This window comes from Canis lupus, chromosome 10 (genome assembly GCF_003254725.2).
Source record: "Canis lupus dingo isolate Sandy chromosome 10, ASM325472v2, whole genome shotgun sequence".
Classification (NCBI taxonomy): Eukaryota; Metazoa; Chordata; class Mammalia; order Carnivora; family Canidae; genus Canis; species Canis lupus.
The window spans coordinates 26522429-26546341 of NC_064252.1; the positions used below are offsets into that span (position 1 = coordinate 26522429).

Consider the following 23913-nt stretch of genomic DNA (forward strand, 5'->3'; position numbering starts at 1 on the left):
CAAGCGCTGTCCTGGGGCTGCAGGCTTGGACTCCTGGCGGTGGCCCTGGAGACAACTCCCCAACCACGTGGGCTAGAAATCAGGCCACGGTCACTGTGCTAAGGGGCGGGGCGCTAGGTCGCCCCTAGTTCTCCCCTCCCCAGGGCCAGATCCTGGACTGGGGGTGCTGCCGGGCTCTTAGAGACCCCTGCGCGCCCCGCCCCCGCCTCAGGCCCTCCCGGAGCTCCCCCCCCCCTTCCCGGTGCTGACTCCCGGCCAGAAGAGGAAAGGCAGTCTCCACCCACCTCTAGCGCTCTCCCTTCTCCTTTATAAAGGCCGGAACAGCTGAAAGGGTGGCAACTTCTCCTCCTGCCGCCGGGAGCAGCCCGCCTGTCTCCCCGCGCACCCGCAGCCTCCCCCGCTGCCTCCCTGAGGGCTCCCCTCCGGCCGCCAGCGCCCATCTTTCATTCCCGAGATAGAGATATTTTGCGCACACACACAGACACACACGCGCAAAAAAGGGAAAGGAAAAAAAAAAGGCCCACCCTCCAGCCTCGTTGCAAAGAGAAGCCGGAGCAGCCGCAGCTCACAGCCCGCAGAGGACGCCCGGAGCGCTGAGCGCGCGGACTGACGGACCGACGGACTCGCGCCGCGTCCACCTGTCTGCCGCGCCCGGCACTGCGCGCAGCGGGCACGCCGCGAGCGCGGAGCAGCCGTGCCCGCCGCCCGGGCCCCGCGCCAAGGCGCACACGCTCCGGCCCCCCCACCCGGCCCGGGCGGGAGTTTGCACCTCTCCCCGCCCGGGGACTCGGGCCGCCGCTGCAAAGCCAACTTTGGAAAAAGTTTTTTTGGGGAGACTTTGGCCTTGAGGTGCCCAGCTCTGCACTTTCCGACTTCGGGGGCCTTTCCAGAAAATGTTGCAAAAAAGCTAAGCCGGCGGGCAGAGGAAAACGCCTCTAGTCGGCGAGTGAAGACGAACCATCGACTGCCGTGTTCTTTTTCCTCTTGGAGGTTGGAGTCCCCTGGGCGCCCCCACACGGCTAGACGCCTCGGCTGGTTCGCGACGCAGACCCCTGGCCGTGGATGCTCGCTCGGGCTCGGGATCCGCCCAGGTAGCGGCCTCGGACCCTGGTCCCGCGCTCAGGCCCTCCCCAGCCCCTCAACGACGGAGCCGGGGCGGGGGGCGGCGGCGCCCGGGGGCCATGCGGGTGAGCCGCGGCGGCGGCTGCAGCGGCCTGAGCGCCTGAGCGCCGCAGACCCGAGCCGAGCCCACCTCCCTCCCCAGCCCCCGCCCCCCACCCTGGCCGCGGGGGCGGCGCGCTCGGTCCACGCGTCCGGGGCCCCGCGGGGCCGGGCCCGGAGTCGGCATGAATCGCTGCTGGGCGCTCTTCCTGTCTCTCTGCTGCTACCTGCGTCTGGTCAGCGCCGAGGTGAGTTGCGACGGCGGCCGGGGCTGGTCGGCTTCATTCATTACCTCCCCCTCCCCCCCCCGCCACCCCCTCCCCTCCCTGCAGTGAACTTTGGACCCTTGCAGCCCACGGGCCTAGCGCCGGGCGCTAGGTGACCTCCGAGGGCTGGGACGCGAGGTCCGGGAGGTGCCGGGCTGTGCGGGGAGGGGGCGGGGGTAGCTTTCTTTCCCAGGGCCGATCCTGGATCTCTGGCCCTTTCGGCGTCGGGGGAGGGTGTGTGTGGCCCCGTCCCCCACCCCTCAGGAGCCCCGAGGGAGAGAGGGTGGGGGTGGTGCCGAGGGCGCAAAAGGCTGCGCGTTCTCCGAGCCCACTTTGGTTCCAGCTTAGGTTCTGTCCAGGACCCGGCTTGCGCGGGAGGTGCGCGCTCGCGCACCGGTGGCAGCCACGCCACCCTTCCGCGGGGGGTTGCCTCCCCACCCCGGCTGGGGCTCCGGGTCGGGACGGGCGCCCTCGGGCCAGCGCAGGGCATGCCCGGCCCTAGAGCGCAGTCCGGCAGCAGCTTGCGTCTTGGGGGCGGTGGGTGCCGAGAGCGCGGGCGGGCGAGCGATCGAGGTGGGGAGAGGTTTGGGGCACTCGGGAATTGGGGAGGAGTGCGGCTTTTAAGGAATCCAGCCCTCGGGGCGGTGTGTGCCCCAGGCCCCGCCAAACCTGCGCCCGCGCCCTGCGAGAGGGAGCGCCTCTCCCCCGCTTGCAGGGTGCGGAGCGCGCCTGTAAAAGCGTAGCTGCAAGGCAGGTGGGGTGTAGAAACGTCTGCGGGAGCTATCAGGTCGGATCGGTGCCCCTACCCCTCCCAGCCACACGTAGCAGTGAGTTGGCAAGTCCACCCGGAATCCAGGTGGGAAAGGGGGCGGGGCAGGGAGGAAGCGCGAGGTGGAGGGGAGGGAGGGCGGCGGGGAGCGCGGCGAGCCTGGGTCCCGTCCCGCCTCCGCTCGGCCGCGGCCGGAGCCCGCACCTCGCCGGCGCCCGAGGAGGGCCGGCCCCTCCTGGCGTCTAACGAGGCGCAGGAAGGCGGCGGCGGCGGCGGCGGCGAAGGGGTTAAGGTGAAGGGCTCCGCGGCCGCGGCCAGACCTTGGGCCGCCGCCAGCGCAGGTTGTTTTGACCACAGAGGAGCCGTCGCCGTCTCCTTTTGTTCTCGGGGCTCCTCGAGGGCCGCCGGCCGCCCGCCCTGGGGCCCCGCCCTTCCGCGGCCAACCCCCCGCGGTCCGCACCCGGGAGGGAGGCCGCAGGGCTCGGCCCGGCAGCCTGCAGGCCCCTCCCGACGCCCCCTCCTCTCCGGTCTGCAGCCCCCGGCCGCGGCCAGCTGTTGGGGAGGGGGGCGCCGGCCGGCCCCAGCTGCCGCCTCGTCGCGCCGCGCCTCGCCTCGCCTCGCCGCGGGGCCTGGGGGCCGGGCCCGGTGCCAGGGCGTCCTGGGAACGGCGGCGCCCCCGCCGCTGCTCTCCGCAGCCCACCCCGCCCGGCCCCCGGACTCGCTCACTCACCCCACGCATGCACACTCTTGGCCGGAGGCGATGCTGCGCTCCGGCGGGCGGGCGCGCAGAGCGACGGGCACGCACTACCGCGGCCGGGTCGCGCGCCCGCCGCCGCCACGCCCGTGCACACGCGGGGCACACGCGCGCGCACCGCACACACACGTACGCCTGGTCCCCGAACACGCGGCCTGAACACACGTGCGCGCACACCCACGCACGCACACAGGCACGCACGGCTCCTCTACACCCAGCCCCGGGGGCCCACCCCCGCGCAACAGGTGGGCGCACCGTGGGTCCTGGAGCCTCGTCACCGTCACCCGCGTAGTGGCCGCGGTTCCTTGCTGGGCCCTAGGAGGGAGGGCAAACAGGGACCCTCCCATCAGATCCCCGCGTCGCAGCACCCACTGTTTTTTGCTTGCTCGGGTCAGCTTGCCTCCCCTCAAACAGTAAACAACCCTCTGAAATTGCTTTTTTGCCGACCACCCCCAGGAGGCGGAAAATAGTGTTGATGCGCCTGGGGGGCGCTGCGGTCCAGAGCATTTCTCCCTCCAATCGGCCCTTCTTTGAGCCTCCAAGACTGGAGGACCCACGCCGCTGAGGGGGCTCCCACCTGGCTGTTCAGCCTCCTCCTTGCTGCTACCAGCATGTTCTGGAGAGGCTGGGTGACAGCTGGGTGAGGCTCTCCGGGGCTTGTCCTCCCCATTTCCGCCTTCCTCCAGCACCTCCTCCTCCTTCCCCACAACTCCATGGGTATGTGTGTTTGGGGGCACGCTATGGCACAGAAGCCGGTGCCTCTCTCCTTACTGTAATCACAGGGTCCTGGAACACAAGGCCCTCGGGAACCCACAATTGTGTGGTGCTTTGCACTTTCTGAAAGAAGCACTTTTCATGCTAAGCCTATGTCTGTCTCATGCTCTCATGAGGCTCTGGGGAGGGTGGGGGAGGAGACATAAAGGGGAAACCCATCCACATGGGGGTCAGTCGAGGAAGGAAGACTCCAGGAGAGCTTGCTGCTGGTCATGGCCTTGGAGCTGGCCTTGTCTCTGGCATCAGCCTCAGGTAGAGGCCTTAGCAGCTGGGAGGGAGGGGTGGGAGCTCTGATGGGGAGCCCAGCAGTGGGTCCGCCAGGCCTAGGAGGTCCCATCTCCATCAGCTGAGCTGGCTTCCGGGGAGGGTAACTCCCACTGTCATGTGATGCCTCCCGCCTCAGCACCCTTCTGCCGGGAAGGAGTGAAGGGGGCCTGGCAGCCCTTTACCATCCAGCTTCTTTCTGGTTTGTTAATGGCCTTAGGTGGTGGGGGGCCGACTTGCTGGGTTCCCCCAGCCCTAGAAGCGTCTGCAAGTTTAGGACCCAACAGAATTTACAGGCTCTGGTACAAAACCTAGAAGAGTTGGGGGGAGATTGATTCAGCAAGAGTGGTAGAGAGGTGTTTGCCCTGGGCTTCCTGGGTCCCTCTCAGTCTCTCCTCCCACCTCCCCCTGCCCCCATGTCTCCTCTAGGACAGCTCTTCCATTTTCTGGTTTATTTATTGTCCGGTTTCCCTCACTAGTCTAAACTCCACTAGAGAGTTTGTCTTGGTCATCACTGTCTCCCTCTTAGAGCATTGTCTGGTCCAAGGTGGATAATCTATAAATATTTGGGAAAGGACAGTGGATATGGGGGTTGGGTGGTGTGGGTGGTGGCAAAGAAGGACCAGACATCCGTCTAGCGCTTGCTAAGTGCTTTATAAACGTGTCCTCGAGTAGTCCTCACCCTCAGGGCAATGCAGCCAGGCTCCTCTGCCGTCAGGCAGGCATTCTCATTTGAGCCCTTCCCCCCCATCTTGAGAGACAAGTCTGTCTTTCTTTCCCACATCTTGGGACTTGGGCTGCCAAGATTGGACAGGACAGAGGAAGAAACAGAAGGAAAATCAGACTGCAAAGATTCTGTGTATATTGAGCTGGGCCTCTGTTTCTGCCCCCCCCCCGCCCCCCCCCATGTGACGATCGGATTAGCTCAGAGTTCTCTAACAGCAGAATTCCCCAGCCTCTCTGGAAAATGCAGATTCCCGCTGCACCCCACCACAGTGCTGGGAGTTGGGCCGGCCGGGGATGTGGGGGGTAGGATCGGGGTGGTGGTAGTGGGGGACAGTGACTGTGATGGGCTGCCCTGGCCCCTCTTCCAGCCTTAACAGTTTTTCTGCTCCAGAGAGAGGTGGCCAACCCAGTGTGGGGCTGGGCTAACATTCAGGCGGGGCGGGAGGGCCCAGGAGCAATTGGGAAGGGAAATGCTAGGTGGGAAAGTCTGGTTCTAAATGGCTTCTGTGGTCTGCCCAGAGAAGGTTTCTTCAAAGGGCTTGGCTTTGGCATCGAATCTAAATCAGGCCTGAGACTGTCAGGCAGGCAGGCGCTCCAAGGCCTTGTCGGCTTCTCCCTCCGCCAGCCACAGACAACGCCCCTGGTTGCTTGGGCTGAGCCTGTGTCATCTCCCTCAGCGGAACGGCAGGCCGGCTGGGGAGCATATCTGTGTGTGCAGCTGGGGCCCTGGGGGAGGGTGGGGTCCAAGCCCCTTTGATCTGCCAGCCTGGCTGGGAGCAGGTAATTCACCTGGCCTCACGCTAGCTCGTGCCCTTCCTACCTTCTGCAGCTGGCGCTGGGGGTGGGGCGGGGTGGGGAGGCGGCTGTTTGCCTTGGCTCCCATGGCTGGCTGTGCCCCAGCTGCCTTCTCACCACGCCCTTGCCCTGTCAGGAACCCCAGGCCTGAGATCTGGGGCAGCTGCATGAGGATGCCGTGGCTTTTTCCCTGTGCACCTAAGGAGGGTTCTAGAACCTGTGCCCACGAAACCCGGGCTCCGGGCTGCTCACCCTCCCACACCAGGAGGGGCCTCTGACCCCGAGGAGCAGGTGCCCATGTGAGTCTCCCCTAGGGCACTGCATCCTGGAGCTGACCGCAGGCTGAATCTCCCTATCCCTCACCCACCCCCAGCCCCGGAAGGGACCCGCCAGCCCACACGGCCCCGGGCAGTGCCAGTGGGGGCTAGGGTGCCATTTCCTGGGGCCCAGCACAGGGGATAATGCAAAGCCGCATACTCTCCCAGGGCAGGCAGCTCTCCGCCCACCAATTGTCTTCCTCAAAACTGCCCTGCACTGCTGGCCGTGGGCATGTGTGCTGCTCGCTGCTGCCCTCAAAGGAGCCACCCGAAGGACTGAATTGGCCACAGTGACAGCTCATTAAGTACCCGTTATTTGCTGGCTGCTCTGCGAGGTGCAATTATGCCTCCCAGTAACACCAGTCAGGTGTTCCCAGCCTCATTGAAAAGATAAAGAAGCTAAGGTTGTTACAGCCTTAATCCGAGAGGCCAGGTTTCCTTGGCAGCTGAAGCCCCTCCCTGCTTTTCTGTGTTCGAGCTTCTCAGCCTCTGCACCGTTGACATCTTGGGCCAGATGATTCTTTAGTGTGGAGGGTTGTCCTGTGCATGGTACGATGTTTAGCAGGATCACTGGCCACAGCCTACTAGATGCCAGTAGCGCTCTCTAGTTGTGACCGCCTCAGCCATGGCCAGTGTCCCCTGAGGACCTCCCCAGCCCCTGGTTGAGAACCAATGCTCTGAGACATCTGTTTCCAGAAAGCTCCACAGTGGGCTGGAAGGGGGTGGGGTGTGGCTCTGCTATTGTTGAGGAGACCTGTAGCCCGTTACTTACTTCTCTAAGCCTTTAGCTTCCTCATCTGGAAGATATAGGTAAATAGAGCCAGCTGCTTAGGATTGGTAGTTAGTACAGCATTGAGCTCAGTGCATGGCTCATAGTCAGCACTTACTAAAAGTTAGCTGTGGTATTATTATCAAATCCAGGGGGCTCTTAGTTCTGGACATCCAGTGGCCAAGTTACTAGAAACATGGGCAGGGATGGCCTCTCTGCTTGGAATGAAGTGGACTCTTTAGGAGGCAATTTGCATAGGTGGTGGTGGTGGTGGTGGGGTAACCCAAGTGGTCTTCCTGGTGGAGGAGGTAGAATCATACAGGAGAGAACCTCAGTGAGAAGGGGGATAGTCCTTCATGCATTTTATGAGTGCTTCTTGAGCACCTACTGTGTACTTGGGCTCTTTCCCACCTCCCCAGTCTGTCCTGGGCTCTTCAGCATTCAGCCTGGGAGGGTCTGGATCTGTTTCCATAAAAATCGCCTCTCTTGGGTGGTAGGCTGGGTCTGGGGCATCCACTAGCCCTACTTGGGGTCTGTCCACTCTGCCCCGGCTGGCAGCTGCAGCCACCTCTCCAATGGGCAAAGAGGTCTTGGCATGAGCGCTATATGCCATTTGGTACTGGGCCTTTGGACCCTCTCCTGGGGGGTTAAATTTTATTATTTTTTTTGTAGGGGGTTAATTGAATCATTACTATACAGACAGCCTGGGAGCCCTCACCCTTGGCTTTCCTCTACTGCTTCTCCTACCACCACAGGCAGAATTAGAATTGAATCAAATGTCTTTGACCCCTTGATTCACAGATGAGAGCCAGGACCAGAGAGGGGCAGTGACCAGCCTGGGGTCACGGGGTGGTTAGTAGCAGTACAAGGGTAGAATTTAGTTCCCTGGACTGCCAGTTCTGGGCTTGGCAAAACCCTCAGAGGAAGTAGCCTGCCTTGGTCTTAACTGGGGACCAGCCGCCTGCCTTCCGGTCTGTGGGTAGAGCCCTGTGTCCACATTTGGAGATACCAAAGGCAGGTCTCTCTCTTAGAGTAGGAGGAGGCGGAGCGCGGTAGAGGTAGGGGAGTGAGAGGTAGCTGAGCTGATGGCCTTCTCATGTAGCCCTGGCTCCCCAGCTTTGTAGCCATGGACCCTGAAGGAAAGCCCCCGGTTGCCAGCCAGGCTTACTGCTAGGGCCCCAGCCTTCCCCGCCTGGAGCCTCCCGGCAGCCCTAGACACCACGCAGGATTATAAGCTCCACATTCAAATGAAAGAACTCAGCTCAGGGGTTTCAAGGAATTCGTTTTATTTATATTATATATTATATTATATTATATTATATTATATTATATTTATTATTTTATATTATCTTATCTATTCATTAGAGATACAGAGAGAGAGAGGCAGACACAGGGGAGGGAGAAGCAGGCTCCATGCAGGGAGCCCCGTGTGGGACTCGATCCTGGGACTCCAGGATCATGCCCTGAGCTGAAGGCAGGCGCTCAACCGCTGAGCCACCCAGGCGTCCCAAGGAATTGGTTTTATCTTTTTTTTTTTTTAAGATTTTATTTATTTATTCATGATAGACATAGAGAGAGAGAGAGAGAGAGAGAGAGAGAGAGAGGCAGAGACACAGGCAGAGGGAGAAGCAGGCTCCATACCGGGAGCCCGATGTGGGACTCCAGGATCGCGCCCTGGGCCGAAGGCAGGCACTAAACCACTGAGCCACCCAGGGATCCCCAGGAATGGGTTTTAAAAGTGATCTTACCCACACTCTACCCTGGCTTCAAAGCCGGCCTGGGTGGCCGGAGCCGGATGGAGATGGTGAAACCCCTGGAGGAGGTGTTCCTAGACACCCTGATAACTGTTTGGGGAGTGAGAAACTGGTCCATCACCAAGCTCCTAACAGAGCTTTTGGAGTGAGTCCCCCGGGGCTGGCCACAGGGCAGATGACCCCACCCCATCCCCCACTCCCACCCCTAGTCAGGCCAGGACCTCAGCCTATGCAAAGCCAATCAGAACTCCAGTCCTTGGAGTGTTCTGTGAACTGACTAGAGCAGGAGCTCCTGCTCCCAAATATGGAGAAACTGAGGCACAGAGTTAAATAAGTCAAGTCTGCCAGGACTCCCCACCCAGGGCTCCTTCCACAGGACCGTGCCATCCTGTGTCTGTATGTGCACATGTGTGTGTGTGCATGGGTGTGAGTTTGGACATGAAGCAGCGTCCCATGCATTTCCTTTGTCCTGAGGCACTGGGTGTCCAGATTGGGCGCTCCTTCTCAAGACTTCTGGCATCAGCCCCTCAGGTCTCCTTGGACCATGAGGGACATGGCCGTGACCTTCCTATTGGGCTGCTCTCATGTCATTGTGAGGCCTGTGGTTTCCCTGGAGGAAGCTGGGCTCCGAGTGGGGCCTGTTAAAGCACTTATTAAGTTTCAAGTGTTTTTGGTAACAGGCCAGAGGGGCTCTAAAAATAGGGTTTGGTTGGGCATGGGGCATGGGTAAGCTTTCAGGTTTCATGTCTGTATCTGAGGATTCCCTTCTCTTTTGAGCAAGAGACTAAATAGATTCATTAGTACCTGGAGCCCCTGAGACTGGGCAGCACCTCCAGCATTTAGGAAACACCTCATGTATCCAGGGAGCTGGGAGCACAGGCTCTAACATCAGAAAGCCTTGGCTTTGAATGTAGGTTCTGCTGATCATTGGCTGGAGGACTCTGTTTTCTAATCTGTAAAATGGGAACAATAAGTCTCCAGTGACAAATGCTGGCTATCATTGGCTGTCGGGTGGGGAGGAAAAGCAGAAAGGTGGTTGGAGTCTTCTGGAACCTGTGGTGTGATGTAGGAGACAGAGGTATATAACCCAATCCTTCTCAGAGCAGGGCTCTTGATTGGGGGTGGGGTTGGGCATCTGAGCTGGGTCTTAGAGGCTCCAGCAGGTTCTGGCTCCCAGAACTTTGTGCTTTTGGTCATCTGGCCTGGAATCTGGTCCCTGCCTGTGCCCCCAGCATGACTGTGCATTTGCCCACAGCCGAGAGGCCCCCCCCTGTGGGGGGTTTTCCATGGGAGGGTATGTGTGTGGCGATGAAGAGGGCCATGGCTGGAAAACCCTCAACCCCAGCTCACCTGGCCCCACGGTGTCTGCCTGGCAGGGGGACCCCATTCCCGAGGAGCTCTACGAGATGCTGAGCGACCACTCGATCCGCTCCTTTGATGACCTCCAGCGCCTGCTGCACGGAGCCTCCGTAGGTAAATGGAACCCTTGATCATTGCTCTAGGCCTCCACTGAGTCCTGGGGAACTGGGAGGGGCAGGGCGAGGGGCATCCTCCCTTCCTCGACTTTCAGAAAACTAGAGGCCTGTGACTGTCCTGGGAGGGCTCGGCCACACCTATGCGGGGCAGGGCCGAGAAGGTGGACGGGTTGGTACCTGGGATGTGGGGTGTGGCAGGAGAAGCACCCACATGTGGCTCTGGCTTGGTGCACGGGGTGGGGTGCCAGGAGAAGGAGGGCAGGGAAAAGGTGCCCAGGGCATATGCCACATGTGGATCCAGGTGTGGACTCAGCCAGGGGGGTGGTGCCGAAGGAGCCATCTCCCTGCCTCTCTGGCCGAGGGCCCAGTCTGTAAGGTCTCCTGGGGACACCTGGCCCAGACCAGCGGGCAGCCCTGCCCTAGCCCAAGAGTGCACTCAGCGAATGGGCACGTGCTTGGTGGCACACACGTGGCAGGGCTGGCGGGCTGGGTCGGGAATGTATTTATAAACGCTGTCTTCAGAGCAAATTCCATTCTATTCTAACCTCTGGCCTGTTCCCTAGAGCCCTGGTCAGCACCCCCCCTGCACCCCCAGCTCCCCTTCCCTCTAGGGTTTTGTCTCTTTGTCACTTTGTAATCCTTGCCCAGACTCCTATCTACGGGGGACAGTGTTTCCTGTCTTTGTTTCCTCTCCCCGTTGGGCCCCTGGCTCCCTCTCAAAAGCATTCCCGGGCCCTTTCAAACCCGCCTGTGCCGGGGGCTGGCGAGGCAGGCAGGAGGGGGCCCCAGCTGGGCCCACCTATTGTTCGCTGGGCCCCCCACCCGACGTCTCCCACACCCCCCACCCCATGCCCGACTGGCCAGCCCTGGCCAACACAATGGGGCAACTTCCAAATTTAGCCTTTCTGCAGTTTCTTTCCAAGGCCCTAGGCCCCCACCCTCGGACAGCCCCTACACACCCCGGCTGGGGGTCGGGATTGGGGACAGAGGTTCTCAATAGCGGGCCTGTTTCGAGGCAACCATGTGGCTATTTTTTCCTAATCAACTTAACCTTTCCACAAAGCACATCTTTTCCCCCATCTCCTCTCCACCAGGGACATTCCAGAGATGGCAGGGAGAAAGGAAGGGAGCGAGAGGGACAGACAGACAGGCTGACGCAGGAGCAGTAGGCTGGATGGAAATGCACCAGTTGTAGGACCGGCTCCTCCAAATAGGACCCCTGGGAGCCCACACAGAGGAGGGGGAGCTTTGTGGTTGGCAGGGCCAGGGGGAAGGGGAGACACCTCCCATGGCAGTGGTGGCCACCACCAGAGAGGGATGGATGGCTCCAAGGGGCACCGATGCCACCAAGATGAGGACCTCCCAGGCTGTGGAAAGGAGCTATAGTCTATGACCTGAGGGAGAAACGGACAGTTTAGGGCAGACACCAGGTCAGAGGTTAGAGGGGAGAGGCAAACCCAATGAGACACTGGGAGCTAGAGCAAGACCTGGGCCTGCAAGGCCTTGAGGTACTGGCACCCCCATCCCAGCAGACTGGCTCCCCACCCCCACTGCTCTCCTTCCCTCCTCCCTCTGCCTCAGCTGGGCCATTGTCCGGGGCTCCAGAAGGGCTGTGTCCAGGGCATGCTGGTCCCCCCGGGGATTCTGGGAATTTCTCCATTCAGCACTTCCTATGGGAACGCTGGGCGGAGGGGCACTGGAAACTGGCCTTCCGAGCTCTGGGTCCTTGCCCTGCCCTGGAGGCTGAGGAGGTTCGCTTACAGTAGCAAAAGGGAAGGGTTATTTTTAACTCCTTTGACATGGGTTCTGTCCAAAAATGTGGCTGAAGAGCCCCGAGTGGGGCTGAAGGCCCCCTCGCCAGGGATGCAGTCAGTGCCCCACCACCCCCTGAGCCCCATGGCCACTCTGGGGTTGGAGCTAGGACCCTCAGGTTTACTGGGAGCTGTTCTTTGGAGTAGAGTACCAGTGAGGGGTGAGAGGCCACCTTCCTGCCTGCCCCATATCCCCCTTGGAGCCCCCACTCCACAGTCAGATCAGCCAGTGGTTATCAGAATGCATCTGACTGTGCCTTCTCCTGCAGACGAAGACGGGGCCGAGTTGGACCTGAATTTGACCCGATCCCATTCTGGAGACGAGCTGGAGAGTTTATCCCGAGGGAGAAGGAGCCTAGGTGAGGCTGCAGATGAGAATGGTTGACCCCTCCACAGTGGGAGCCGGACAAGAAGAACTGGGGTGTGCAGCCAGCCCAAGGCTCTGGGCTGCCCCATTCATCACACCCCGAGGACTGAGTTGAACCATGTAGAACAGCAGAACTGGAGGAGTTGAGTCATCATGCCCCATCACCCAACAGTTTCCTAAATACAGCGTTTTTAAACTCATTTGTTCATTCCTTCAACCCTAGAGATAAATATTACTGACCCCATTTTATAGAGTTGGAAACTGGGGCCCAGAGAGGGTAAAGCCATGGCCAGAGTCACACAGCGAGCAAGGGATAGGGCTGGGATCCCGGCAGCTCTTCTCACTTGAACCCAGTGCCATCCTCATGGGCTGTGTGTCTCTTCTATGGCTTAGGGCTGCAGCCTGGGACAGCAGGCAAAGCTTGGCACCTGCCTAGGTCCCATAGAAGCCCTCCCAGGGGAGGCCAGTGACTGCCCTAAGCCCCTCCTCCTCCTCTCTGCCCAGCTGTAGTCCCCAAACACTGTCGACAGTGGCTAGGGGAACATTCAGATAGGAGTTGGTGGTCTGAGTTCAGGTCCTCACTCCAAATTTGGGCAGCGAGTCAAGCCTCAGTGTTTCTGTATGGGAATGACTGCAGAGCCCCAGCCTGGACCGGACACTTGCTGTCTGCTGCTCACATCACTCCTTCCACCTTCAAGTGCAGTATGGGCGCTGTCATCCCCGTGCCACAGATGGGGAGACAGACTTTGAAAGAAGCAAGGATGTAAGAATAGATTACAGTGTAAAAGGGCAACATGAGAGTGGTTACAAAATAATAAGCGAGCGGGAGCCAGGAGCCAGGCAAGGGCACAGATGTGTGAGATCACAGAATGAACTTGAGGGCTGGCCGAAGAACACGGACATTCGTGCCAGGCCAGCACTCCCTGAATGACCTCACTCTATCCTTGCAGCAGTTCTGGGGTGTAGATCTCATGGGGAAACTGAGGCTGAGGACACCTCAGCAAGCCATCCCAATCCCACAGCTGATAACAGCCAGGGTGCGCCATCGCCCCCCACCCGGGGTGGGGGGAGTGGTGGGGGTTGAAGGAAGTGGGACCCCGCTGGGCATTTCTGGGGGAGAGCAGTCCCCGAGGTGTCCCGCTGGGCGGACCCTCCCGACCATGGTCCCCCTCTTCCTTCAGGGTCCCCGACGGTCGCCGAGCCGGCCATGATCGCTGAGTGCAAGACCCGCACCGAGGTGTTCGAGATCTCACGGCGCCTCATAGACCGCACCAACGCCAACTTCCTGGTGTGGCCGCCGTGCGTGGAGGTGCAGCGCTGCTCCGGCTGCTGCAACAACCGCAACGTGCAGTGCCGGCCCACGCAGGTGCAGCTGCGGCCCGTTCAGGTGCGCAGGGCGCCGCCGGCCCGCTGGCCCTGGCTGGGGGCTGCGGTGAGGGGGTCTGGGGGTGGGGGGCTCCAGCCTCCATAGGGGCGGAGAGGCATGCCTTGGGGCGGGGGGCTCTGTCCAGGTAGGGCCGCGGCAGGCGGCTCTTGGGACAGGTGTGCCGAGGCCACCTGTGAGCCCTCCAGGCCACCCAGGCTGCTGTACCCAGAAGCCGCAGGCAACCCCCCTCCCCCAACGCCTGGCAGGGTGGGGTGTAGGACATTATGTGAAGGGTGCTGTCTCCTTTCTCAGGGATAAAATCCCCAAATATTCCTTGAAGAGAGCTGTCTGCAAGCATTTATCAGACACTCAGAATGTTCTGGGCTGCTTGGTTTTCCTCCAAACCTGTTCAGAAGCCTTGCTGTGTCCTTAACGAGGAGGGTGCAGAGACCCTCCAGGCAACAGGCACAGCAAATGCTGGGGAAGCCCCCAGCGAGGGTCAGAAAGCTGAATCCTGCCTGCTTTCTGGAAGCATCGGGTATGCACTCTGACTCAAGGCACATTCTAGAATAGAGGCGGCCCTGGGGAGCTCTGGGTCTCATGCTGGGCCAGGCCGGGCCAGAGAAGCCTCAGCTGCCTTCTGATTCATGTGGAAAAGCCCCTTGGGTCAGCCTCGCCTCCACACTGACTCAGGCGGGGCAGAGCTGCTGGGCAGCGAGCTCACCTAGGGCTCAGCCCTGGCTGGTGAGCCCCACTCTTGCCAACAGCTCCACCTGTTTTGCCACACTCCCCTCCCTGAGGTCAGCTGTGGCTTTGCCCCGTGCCCACCACCTCCATCCCAGGCCTGGGCCCGGTGCCCAAGATCACAAGTGTCACTCTCTCCTGCACCACCCACTGTCATGGTATCTCCTGTCCCCTGCGCTTCCAGCTCTGTGGATGGACACCTGACAGCTGACCTCCCCCTTCCCGCCTCCCTCCTGGATAAAGCCTCCCCCCACTTCCTTCTAGACAACCATCTCCCGCCTCTGCCATAGTCCCTGACCTTGGCTGGCGCTCCGGGAATGAGGACACCACAGGCCCTACGCACAACCCGGAAATGCCTTTCTCCCTCTCTGGGAGCTCCGAGGGGGCTGCGGCCAAGCTGGAGGCCAGGTCGGGAGGGCTTGTTTTGATGGAAAAGCTACGAGAAGGGCAGAGGGCAAGGTCCTGCCATTGTTTAGGCCAATGTCGCTGTCCACTCCCGGCTTTCGAGGAAAGAGCCCTGCAGGGGACACTGGGGTGGGAAGAGCAGGCGGGCGGGCTCCCTCAGCCCCTGCTTGTGTGGTCTTACAGAGGCACTTGGATGGTTCTGTCCTCCAGGTGAGAAAAATCGAGATTGTACGGAAGAAGCCAACCTTTAAGAAGGCCACGGTGACCCTGGAGGACCACCTGGCGTGCAAGTGTGAGACAGTGGTGGCTGCTCGACCCGTGACCCGAACCCCGGGGAGTTCCCAAGACCTGCGAGGTAACCGCTGGTCCAGGGTCTGTCTCTGAATTGCTTAGCTGGGCAGCTCCCTTCCCTTGTGGCAGCTGTGGGGGAAATTGGATCAGGCTTGCCCTTGGTTAAGTTCATCTGAAGCTTTCTGTCTCACTGAGAATAATCCAGATTCCTCCCCTGCCTGCGAGGCTTTACATAAAGGCTTTAGCCCCTGATTGGTCTTCCAGCCTTGCTGCCAGCCATTCCCCCTCATTTATGCCACCCCAACCAGCCCGACCTCCTCAAGTGTCCAAATATGTGTCTGCCTCAGGGCCTTTGCATAAGCTGCTTTCTATCTGAAATTCACTTCTCTCAACTCTTCAGAAAGCTACTTGTCTTCATTTGGGTCTCAGCTCAGAAGTCACCTCCTCCTAGAGGTCTGCCCTGACTACCTTGTCCAGTGCAACTCCCATCCCCATCTTGCTACCAAAGCCCCCTACTTTGTCGAACAAGTACATGAAATGGTGAGACAAGAGGACACTCCATGGATATTATCTTCAGATATTTGACAACTCGTCCTGGGAATGAGAAATCAAACTAATTCCCTGTGGTCTTCAGGGGGGTTAGGACCAGGGGGGAAAAGCCACTGGAGGGAGATTTTAACTCCATATACCAAAAGCTGTTCATCAGCCAGGGGGCCAAGAGGGAATTATATGCCTTGTGTGGTAGTGAGCTTCCTGTCCTTGAAGATGTGTAGGTAGAGCCTGGGCAACCCTGCAGCAGTGATGGACAGACAGAGTTCAAGCATCGGTTGGCTGATTGGAACCAGAGTTCCATTTTTCTCTTTTAGAGTTCACAAAGTCACAATTTCTGGGGCGTGGTTTGACCTGAGTCAAAAGGGACCCCAAAAATGATCTGATGCAATTGCCGGGTCCACTTTTTACAGAGGAGGTGCATGAGGCTCAGAGAGGCTGAGGTCTTGCCCAAGGTCACACAGCCAGTCCCAGGCAGGGGTACAGATAGAGTCTCGGTATCCTGAAGTCCTGCTCCTGGCCCTTCCCTCACCCAGACGGCAGTCGCTGGCTCTTACCTGCCTTGTCATTTTCTTTTCTTTTTTTTTAAAAGATTTTATTTATCTATTCATGAGAGACACACACAGAGAGAGAGGCAGAGACACAGGTAAAAGGAGAAGCAGGCTCCATGCAGGGAACCCGATGTGGGACTCGATCCCGGGCCTCCAGGATCCACTGAGCCACCCGGGCTGCCTTTTCTTTTCTTTTTCTTTTTCTTTTTCTTTTTCTTTTTCTTTTTCTTTTTCTTTTTCTTTTTCTTTTTCTTTTTCTTTTTCTTTTTCTTTTTCTTTTCTTTTCTTTTCTTTTTTCTTTTCTTTCTTTCTTTTTTTTTTAAGAATTTTACTTTGTTAGAGCTAGCTTTTCTTTTCTTTCTTTTCTTTTCTTTTCTTTTTTCTTTTCTTTCTTTCTTTTTTTTTTTTTAAAGAATTTTACATTGTTAGAGCTAGAATGATCCAGAGAGATGACCTCACAAGTCAGTGGTTCAGTGTCATTGAAGAGCTGCTAGAGCAGAGAGAGCTTAATGGACTTAATGAAGGTGGCACAGTGGCAAAGTCTAGCCCAGAAGCCAGGTCTTGTACTGTCTAGTTCTGTGTTCTTTAGGCCGTCCTGCTGCCTTTTCTCCCTCGAATGTTTATAGTAAGGATCAAGAATTTAAAAAAAATTTTTTTTAAAGATTTTATTTTTAAGTGATCTCTACACCCAACATGGGGCTCGAACTCACAACCCTGAGATCGAGAGTCTCATGTTCTGCCAACTGAGCCAGCCAGGTGCCCCAAGGATCAACACTTATTAAGTTAGTATGATTAGAGGAGCATTAAAAAAAAATCATGAAAAAGAAAAAAAAAATCATGTATTGATTTTCAATAACTTTCTGGTGGTAGAGAACAGAACATCCTAGAAGCAGGCTTGTCTCAGCCTCTTCATCCTGTTCTGAGAGCAGAGCTGAAGCATGGATGCCCTGGGAAGGTCGACAATTCGACAGCTCCAAACTGACCTGTTGTAATTGACATGATGGGTGCCTGGGAGGCTCAGTGGTTGAGCGTCTGCCTTTGACTCGGGTCAGGATCCCCGGGTCCCGGGATCGAGTCCCACATCAGGCTCCCCACAGGGAGCCTGTTTCTCCCTCTGCCTGTGTCTCTGCCTCTCTCTGTATGTCTCTCATGAATAAATAAAATAAAATCTTTAAAAAATTGTATAAAAAAAGTTAACATGAGACAACGTGGAATAATCGAATAGCATGGAATAGTAATAATAATTAACACAGATTTCTAGTCAGGACAGATATTCTTCTTTATGTTTAAGACAGGGTTCTTTTATGTGCTTTTGCTTCATGTGATTTTCCAAGCAGATTTTGGAAGGCATGGTCAACTGATTAATATGTAGATTACATAAAGGCTTGCCACGTCAGCTCAGCCATTTGGCCCTGCATGACAGTCCCGCGGGCAGCTATCCACAGCCCGGCTAATAAGGCTTGCTCCTGTGGCCTCTGTGATGCCAGTGTCAGACCTCCTGGGCTCGAGACTCTGCTCTGTCACTCATGAGCTGCATGAGGACCTTGAGCTTTCCCAGGCTTTGTGCAGCCTGGGGTCCTGCTGATGACCCCTTCTCTGGAGCCCAAACTGCGGGCCCTTTAGTGGCCCTTCTAGGTGTCCTCCCTTGAGGGAGATCTGAGACCTGCCTGCGTCCTTACACTGCCCGTTTGCAGAGATGAGCTAACTGCCCCATGGGAGCTTATGTCTGTAAGGTGGGAAGTCAGCATTGGCCCCAAAGAGCTGAGGGGGCCAGGGCAGGCTCCCAGGGCGAGCTGGGCCTTGAGCTTGGCAGAGAGAGCTTTCATGGCCAGGATATCCACCTGGGAGCTCAGGAGGAAGAGACCTAAGTGGTAACCTTGACTGAGGCTCACGAGCACTGTGATGTACAGGCCAGTGGTTGGAAGTATGGACTCCAGAGGCCGACTCCTAGGTTCAAGGTCCAGTCTCTCTGCCTCAGTTTCCTTATCTGTTAAATGTAGATACTTGTACCTGCTATGAGAATAAAGGAGCTTAGAACGATTCCAGGTGTAACGGAAGCGCTAGCCAAGGGTTTCTGGCTGTTTCCATGTGTTATCATCTAACCCGAGGTCCAGGGCTGTTGCTGGCTCAGTTTTAACGATACAGAAATGGAGGCACAGAGAGTTTATATGACTTGCCCCAAAGCACCCCACTAACACCTGGGAGAGCCCAACTTTGAACCCCGGGGGGTCTGGCCCACAGTTTGAGCTCTGGCCCGTCCACTGAACTGCTCCTTGGAGTGGCGAGGGTCGGGCGATGACAGGCACGGGGACGGGGGGCCTCGCCCCACGGTGAAAGTGTGTGGTTCCGTGGGTCCAGCCCCTGCCCAGTGCTCCCCCATCGCAGGATGGCAGGGGGCTGAGAGGCTGGCAGGAGGAAACCTCGACAGGAGGGCCAGGGAGGAAATACGAAAGTGAGTAAGAGGAGCTCCCGTCTGCTGATCACTTCTTAGTCTGATCTTTGGCGTAAGACAACACGATTTTATCCTCTTCCTTGATTCATGGGGGGACTGGGCTCCGCCTGGCGGTTCTGCCCGTGTCTCCTGGGGTCACCGTCCATGGGCTGCGGGGGCTGCTGGGCCCTGGTCCCTCTCCTGCCATCCACGTCGTCTCCTCCCCACGTGGCTTCCCTGGAGGAGTAGCTAGACTTCTCCTGCACGGGGCTCCCCAAAGCAAAGTGGGAGGAGCTGCCAAGCCGCTGCCTTCTTTTTTAAAGATTGATTGATTGATTTTTAAGAAGATTTTATTTATTCATGAGAGACACAGAGAGAGGCAGAGACACAGGCAGAGGGAGAAGCAGGCTCCCTGTGGGGAGCCCGATGTGGACCCCGGGATCATGCCCTGAGCCAAAGGCCGATGCTCAACCACTGAGCCATCCAAGTGCCCTTTGAAGTTTTACTTGAGAGAGAGAGAGAGAGAGAGAGAGAGAACATCAGCAAGGGGAGGGGCAGAGGGAGAGGGAGAGAGAATCTCAAGCAGACTCCCTGCTGAATGCAGAGCCTGATGCAGGGCTCGATCCCAGGACCCCAAGATCATGACCTAAGCTGAAATCAAGAGTCGGCCGCTCAACTGAATGAGCCACCCAGGCGCTCTAAGAGCTGCCAACCCTTCTTAAGGGTTTTGCCTGGAACTGGCACAGCACCACTCTGCCTCATTTTATTGGTTAACAGATCCGAGTCCACGCCAGGCTCAAGGGGAATGGAAATCAGGAAGGTCGTTGGGGTAAGGCCAAGGAACTTAGAGCCAGAGTGAATCTACTCCCCTGTGTGTACGCTGGTAGACTGCCATTTGTTCATCTTACCAGTCCTACAGGGTAGGCAGTCTTATCCCCCGCATTTCACAAATGGGGAAACTGAGGCACAGAGTGGTTCAATAATGGTCCCTAAGGCACGTGCAGCTGGTAAGCAGTGGAGTTGGGATTTGCACCCCAGGAGGGCTGGCTCAGACTCCCACCCCTTCTTTCAGCCCAGGAGGTCTGGAGAGGTCTCCGGCAGGTGTTGGTGGAGAGCGATACACCCTTTCTGGAGGCTGCCCACCTGCTGACAAGACCTTTCTTTCTCTCAAGCAGCCAAGACACCCCAAACTCGGGTGACCATTCGGACAGTGCGAGTCCGCCGGCCCCCCAAGGGGAAGCACCGGAAGTTCAAGCACACACATGACAAGAAGGCACTGAAGGAGACCCTCGGAGCCTAGGGGCATCTGGAGGAGATTGAGGGCAGGTGAGGCCTGAGGGGGACCCTGAGGCCCAGGCCCCTGGTGTTTCTTCTCCCTGGCTTGTGGCCTGGGCCATGAAGGGGCTGGGGACAGGTGATCCCACAAACACAGAATCCGGGCTCTAAGCCTGGATCCCCTCCCACCCAGTTTCAACTGAATTTTCCCACGGAGTGGGCAGGTGTGAGGGGCTTTGGGGACCCCAGTCCAGCTGTGTCACAGCATGCCCTAAGAGAATGGGAAATCAAACCCTCAACTTCCCCAGCCCTGAGCGATGATGGAAATCGGCTCCCCGACCCTGGCAAGGGAGGTGTGTGAGCATGGGATGGAGCCCCTGGGCTGTGTCTGACCCCCTGTGTCCCCTCTGCTTGCCCAACAGGGTTATTTAATATGGTATTTGCTGTATCGCCCCCATGGGGTCCTTGGAGTGATAATATTGTTCCCCTCGTCCGTCTGTCTCGATGCCTGATTCGGACGGCCAATGGTGCTTCCCCTCTTCCGCGCGTCCATCCGCCCACCAGCGGGTCCCCTCACTGGCCGCCAGCACCTTGCCCAGAAGCTCGAGAAGGAAACGGAGGACCCGAACTCCACTGCTGGCTTCCTCCGCTGACCCCAAGGATCTGGGATAGATGCTCAAGAGAGACCCACAGGCTCGCTGCTCCCCAGCTCCCGGCTCGGGTCCCACCTGAGTACCGTGGGCTGGCCCAAAGCCTTGCAGGTGGCCACGAGGCCCTCGAGGCATGGAGGGCCTGCCTGGACCCGGGACCCCAGGCCAGCTCCGAAGGGACACCTGCAGATGGGCCAGGTGGCTGAGACCACGGGGAGGGGAGTGCAGACTGGAGAGAAGCCCTCCCACAGCGCCCAGGCCCAGAAACTTCTCCCCGGTCCCGTCCACTCACAGTGGCTTCCTTTCATTTATGAAATCTCTGAAGACGTGGACTCCTCTGGGTGGGCGTGGCCCCAGCACCAGGCAGCCAGGTGCCCCCGCAGGTGGGTTAGAGATGAAGTTTGCTCTGGAGCCGCCGTGGATGGTGACCTGGGCATTCACTGCCTCCTTTCACTCCCCCCACCCCCGACCTTCACTTCCTCTGTTTTTTTCTCTCTACCTCCACCCTGTATCTTCCTCTTGTCCTGGCCCTCAGTCTGCTCCACCGAGGGACTCTTGGACTCCATTCTGAGGCCATGAATAACCCCACTCATGCTCCGTTAGGCAGAAGACCCGGGGTCAGGGCAGCACGGGGGCTGCCCATCCTATCCCAACCCAGCCAAGACTGCCATGTAGGTTTGTGCAGGCTGCACACTGCACAAGGGCCCTGCCTACAGGGATCATTGTTCATACCATAGAACGTGGCCAATTTGTGTATTTATTAGGACAGTTTTCTGGCAGATGGAGAAAACCTGTCTGGAGAAAGGGATCCTTTTCCTAACTGACAGCAAGGCTCTGTGTGGACCAGCTGCGCCCTGACTTAACCAGTGGCTTGGAGTGGTCGGATGGGAGCGAGCCCATGTTGGGTGGGGAGGCAACACTATTGTCCAGCTGGCCTCCGTGTTCCTGGGTCCCCAGCTCAAGCGGTTCCCCTTCCAGGCAGGTGTGAAAAACCCAGGAGAAAGTCTCCAAGGGAGGGGGTAGCTCCTGCTTTCCCCTACACACTCCCCCCCCCCCATATTAGATTCTTTTGATTTCCACTTCTGGTGGCTTCTTCCAGGAAACCAGCTCATGGTCTGGGAGTGGGGGAGAAAAGAGAAATGATCCCCAGGTCTCCCTGGGGTGGGGTCTGAGCTCCCACCTTCCCCCCCACCTTCTACTGCACTTTCCTCCCTACCCCACGTCCAAAATCTGCTTCCTTCAGTTTGTAAAGTCGGTGATTATATTTTTGGGGGCTTTCCTTTTATTTTTTAAATGTAAATTTATTTATATTCCGTATTTAAAGTTGTAAAAAAAAAAAGATAACCACAAAACAAAACCAAGTGAATCCACCGGAGTTCTGTCTGTTGGCCTCGTGCGTGACAGTTACACTTCCCTTATTGGCAGGATTTACCCACAGCCTATTATGTGTTCCCCTGGCTCTGGGAAGTTCAGGCACATGCTCATGTACATGCTCACACGTGTGTGCATACACATGTGGGCCCCTGTCGGGGGGTGGGTAAGAGCCATACAGCCTGTCCTATAAATCTTGGTCCTGCAGCAGCTCCTCACACCAGACCACAGGTCTCAGCCCTGTGCCTGTCGCTGGCAGTGACAAAAGATGGGTTTTCTCCAGCGTGAGGATCCCCATAAGGGCAGCAGATCTTCGGCAGGTAGTGGGGCCGGCTGTGGTGAGGGGGTCCCCAATGTGGGAAAGGCTGGAGGAGCTGTGGATTTCAGAGGAAGCATAGCTGAAAGGTGGATCTGAGCTCAGCTCTTACCCAGCTGTGTGGCCTTGGGTGAGTCATAGCCCCTCTCTGGTCAGAGCTTCCTCTGAAACACAAGAAGATGACCAGATTCTGTGCTTTCCCTTGCCTGCAGAGACTTGGGCACCAGCCCATGAAAAGGAATCTAAATGTATTCTGGGTCCCGCTTGTGGGCAGACTGGGGCTGATGGGGAGCCCCAGGAGGTGGGGGGTCTGACTCATCCTAAGCACAATCTAAAACTGAAACCATTTTGCCCCCATAAGTAGTGATCTCCCTGTCACTGGAAGTATGTAAATGGAAGCTGGGTGACGACTTGGCTGAGCTTAGACTGAATGACACCTGATTGAGTGATTGGTTAACTGAGTGACTCATTCATTCATTCACTCACCTTCTTGAGCCCCTGCCTTGTGTCTTTCTCTAGCAAGGGCTTTTCTAGCAATCTCCTGGTCCTACACTTGGGAAATTGGACTCCATCTGTGGTGGTGGGAGGCACAGGTCAGAGGGGTTTAGCTGGAGACTGAGCCTGCCTGCACAGCTCTGTAGGACCCTCCCTCTCCCCCAAACCCCCAATGTCCTGTGTTCCCAGGGCACCAGAGAAATCTCTGGCTGGAAGGACAGGGGAATAAATCCAGTAGGAGGTGGAAGTTAGGGGGCCGCTGGAGGGCTGGCATCTTGAAAGCGGCCAACTGCTATGCTGTTCCACGTACAGCTGCAGGAACTTCTCCGGGGAATGTGGAACGGAACTTCCCTGCACCACCCCGCTCCCCGATGCCATCTCCAGTAGCAACAGTGCCAACCCTGTGTGCTTTTCGGGGACCTGGGGGGCTCTCTCTGGGTCTTAGAACTGCCAACCTAAAATGGCATTCTTCTAGATACCCCGCTGCTCGTGAGAAGGCATTCCCTTCTTCATCCCTTTCTCTGTCCTTGACTGTGATATAGACATGACGTCTGGTACTCAGCAGCCATGTTGAGCCAGGAGGTGAAAGCCAAATACTGAGATTGGTGGAGCAAGATGGAAGGGACTGGGTCCCTGACACACCTCACTACCTAGATTAGGAGTTTTTATTCCTTTTTTTTTTTTTCCAAGTAGGCTCTATACCCAACTTGGGCCTTGAACCCATGACCTTGAGATCAAGAGTCACATGCTATACTAACTGGGCCAGCCAGGCACCCCAGGAGTTTTTACATAAGAAAGGAAGAAATTAAAAAAAAAAAAAAGGAAGAAATTTCTTTCTGTTTGAGCTACTTTTATCTTGAGTTTTCTGCCCTCTGTAAAAGGATCAAATCCTGATAATAGCCTCCTTCTTTCTGAGAAAGAGAAGATGTGGCCACCAGGCTGGTCTGGGCATTTGGCATCACCTTATGAACTCTTCTCCATTTGAGGCCTGCTCAGATCTCATTTCCCCCTGAGGAGCCTTCCCTGCCCCAGCCGGCAGCTGTCCTCCCTCAGCCAGAGCCAAACTGGAGCCCTCTTTAAAGGGTTAGCGTTTACTGCCTCCAGAAAATAACAAAATAGTGAACACTGACAGCGTATAAAGTAAAATATCTGTGAAAATACAGGGTTGTTTTAACGAGCAGAGGGGAAAACGAACAGGGACATTATGGTGAAGGGGCTTAGGGCATTGAGATCACGTAGCTCCTCACTGGCTGGATCCCAACAACACTTTCCTCTGCTGACATCATATCTGGTGTGTCTCCACCATTCAGAGGAACCCCAACACCCGTGCATCGCCTGGGTTATAGTCTCATTCAGCTGCGTGATCCTGGGAAAGCCCTGCTCCCTCCAGATCTGGGCCTCAACCCTGTGTGCTTCCCTCCCTTTGGGCCTCCCTGTAGGTATCAACCTTTCTGACGGAATTGCCCC

General features: G+C 57.5%; 1 protein-coding gene and 1 non-coding gene across 5 annotated transcripts; one reads left to right on the top strand and one right to left on the bottom strand.

The window, feature by feature from the left end:
* Positions 1-1275: 1275 nt before the first annotated feature.
* Positions 1276-21634, top strand: PDGFB (platelet derived growth factor subunit B). Of its 4 annotated transcripts, none has more exons than XM_025459582.3 (7): positions 1276-1409; positions 9726-9822; positions 11905-11994; positions 13184-13389; positions 14701-14872; positions 19512-19665; positions 20037-21634. In XM_025459582.3, the coding sequence occupies exons 1-6, from the start codon at positions 1347-1349 to the stop codon at positions 19637-19639; spliced, it is 756 nt and encodes a 251-aa protein (XP_025315367.1). In that variant the 5' UTR covers positions 1276-1346; the 3' UTR covers positions 19640-19665; positions 20037-21634. The 4 variants fall into 4 exon arrangements, with proteins under 4 accessions (XP_025315367.1, XP_025315369.1, XP_025315373.1 ...); XM_025459584.3 differs by having other exon boundaries at positions 14728-14872; XM_025459588.3 differs by having other exon boundaries at positions 14728-14872; positions 19515-19665.
* On the bottom strand, positions 16594-16666 carry TRNAE-CUC (transfer RNA glutamic acid (anticodon CUC)). Its single transcript has one exon. It is a non-coding gene; the product is annotated as a tRNA-Glu (tRNA).
* Positions 21635-23913: the final 2279 nt, after the last annotated feature.

Excerpts from the sequence above, each read along its gene's own strand:
- PDGFB (XM_025459576.2), top strand. The coding sequence starts at position 3,836 with ATGAGGCTCTGGGGAGGGTGGGGGAGGAGACATAAAGGGGAAACCCAT. Across the intron at positions 13,390-14,727 it reads TGCAGCTGCGGCCCGTTCAG|GTGAGAAAAATCGAGATTGT; the intron begins GTGCGCAGGGCG and ends TCTGTCCTCCAG. Across the intron at positions 14,873-19,514 it reads GAGTTCCCAAGACCTGCGAG|CCAAGACACCCCAAACTCGG; the intron begins GTAACCGCTGGT and ends TCTCTCAAGCAG.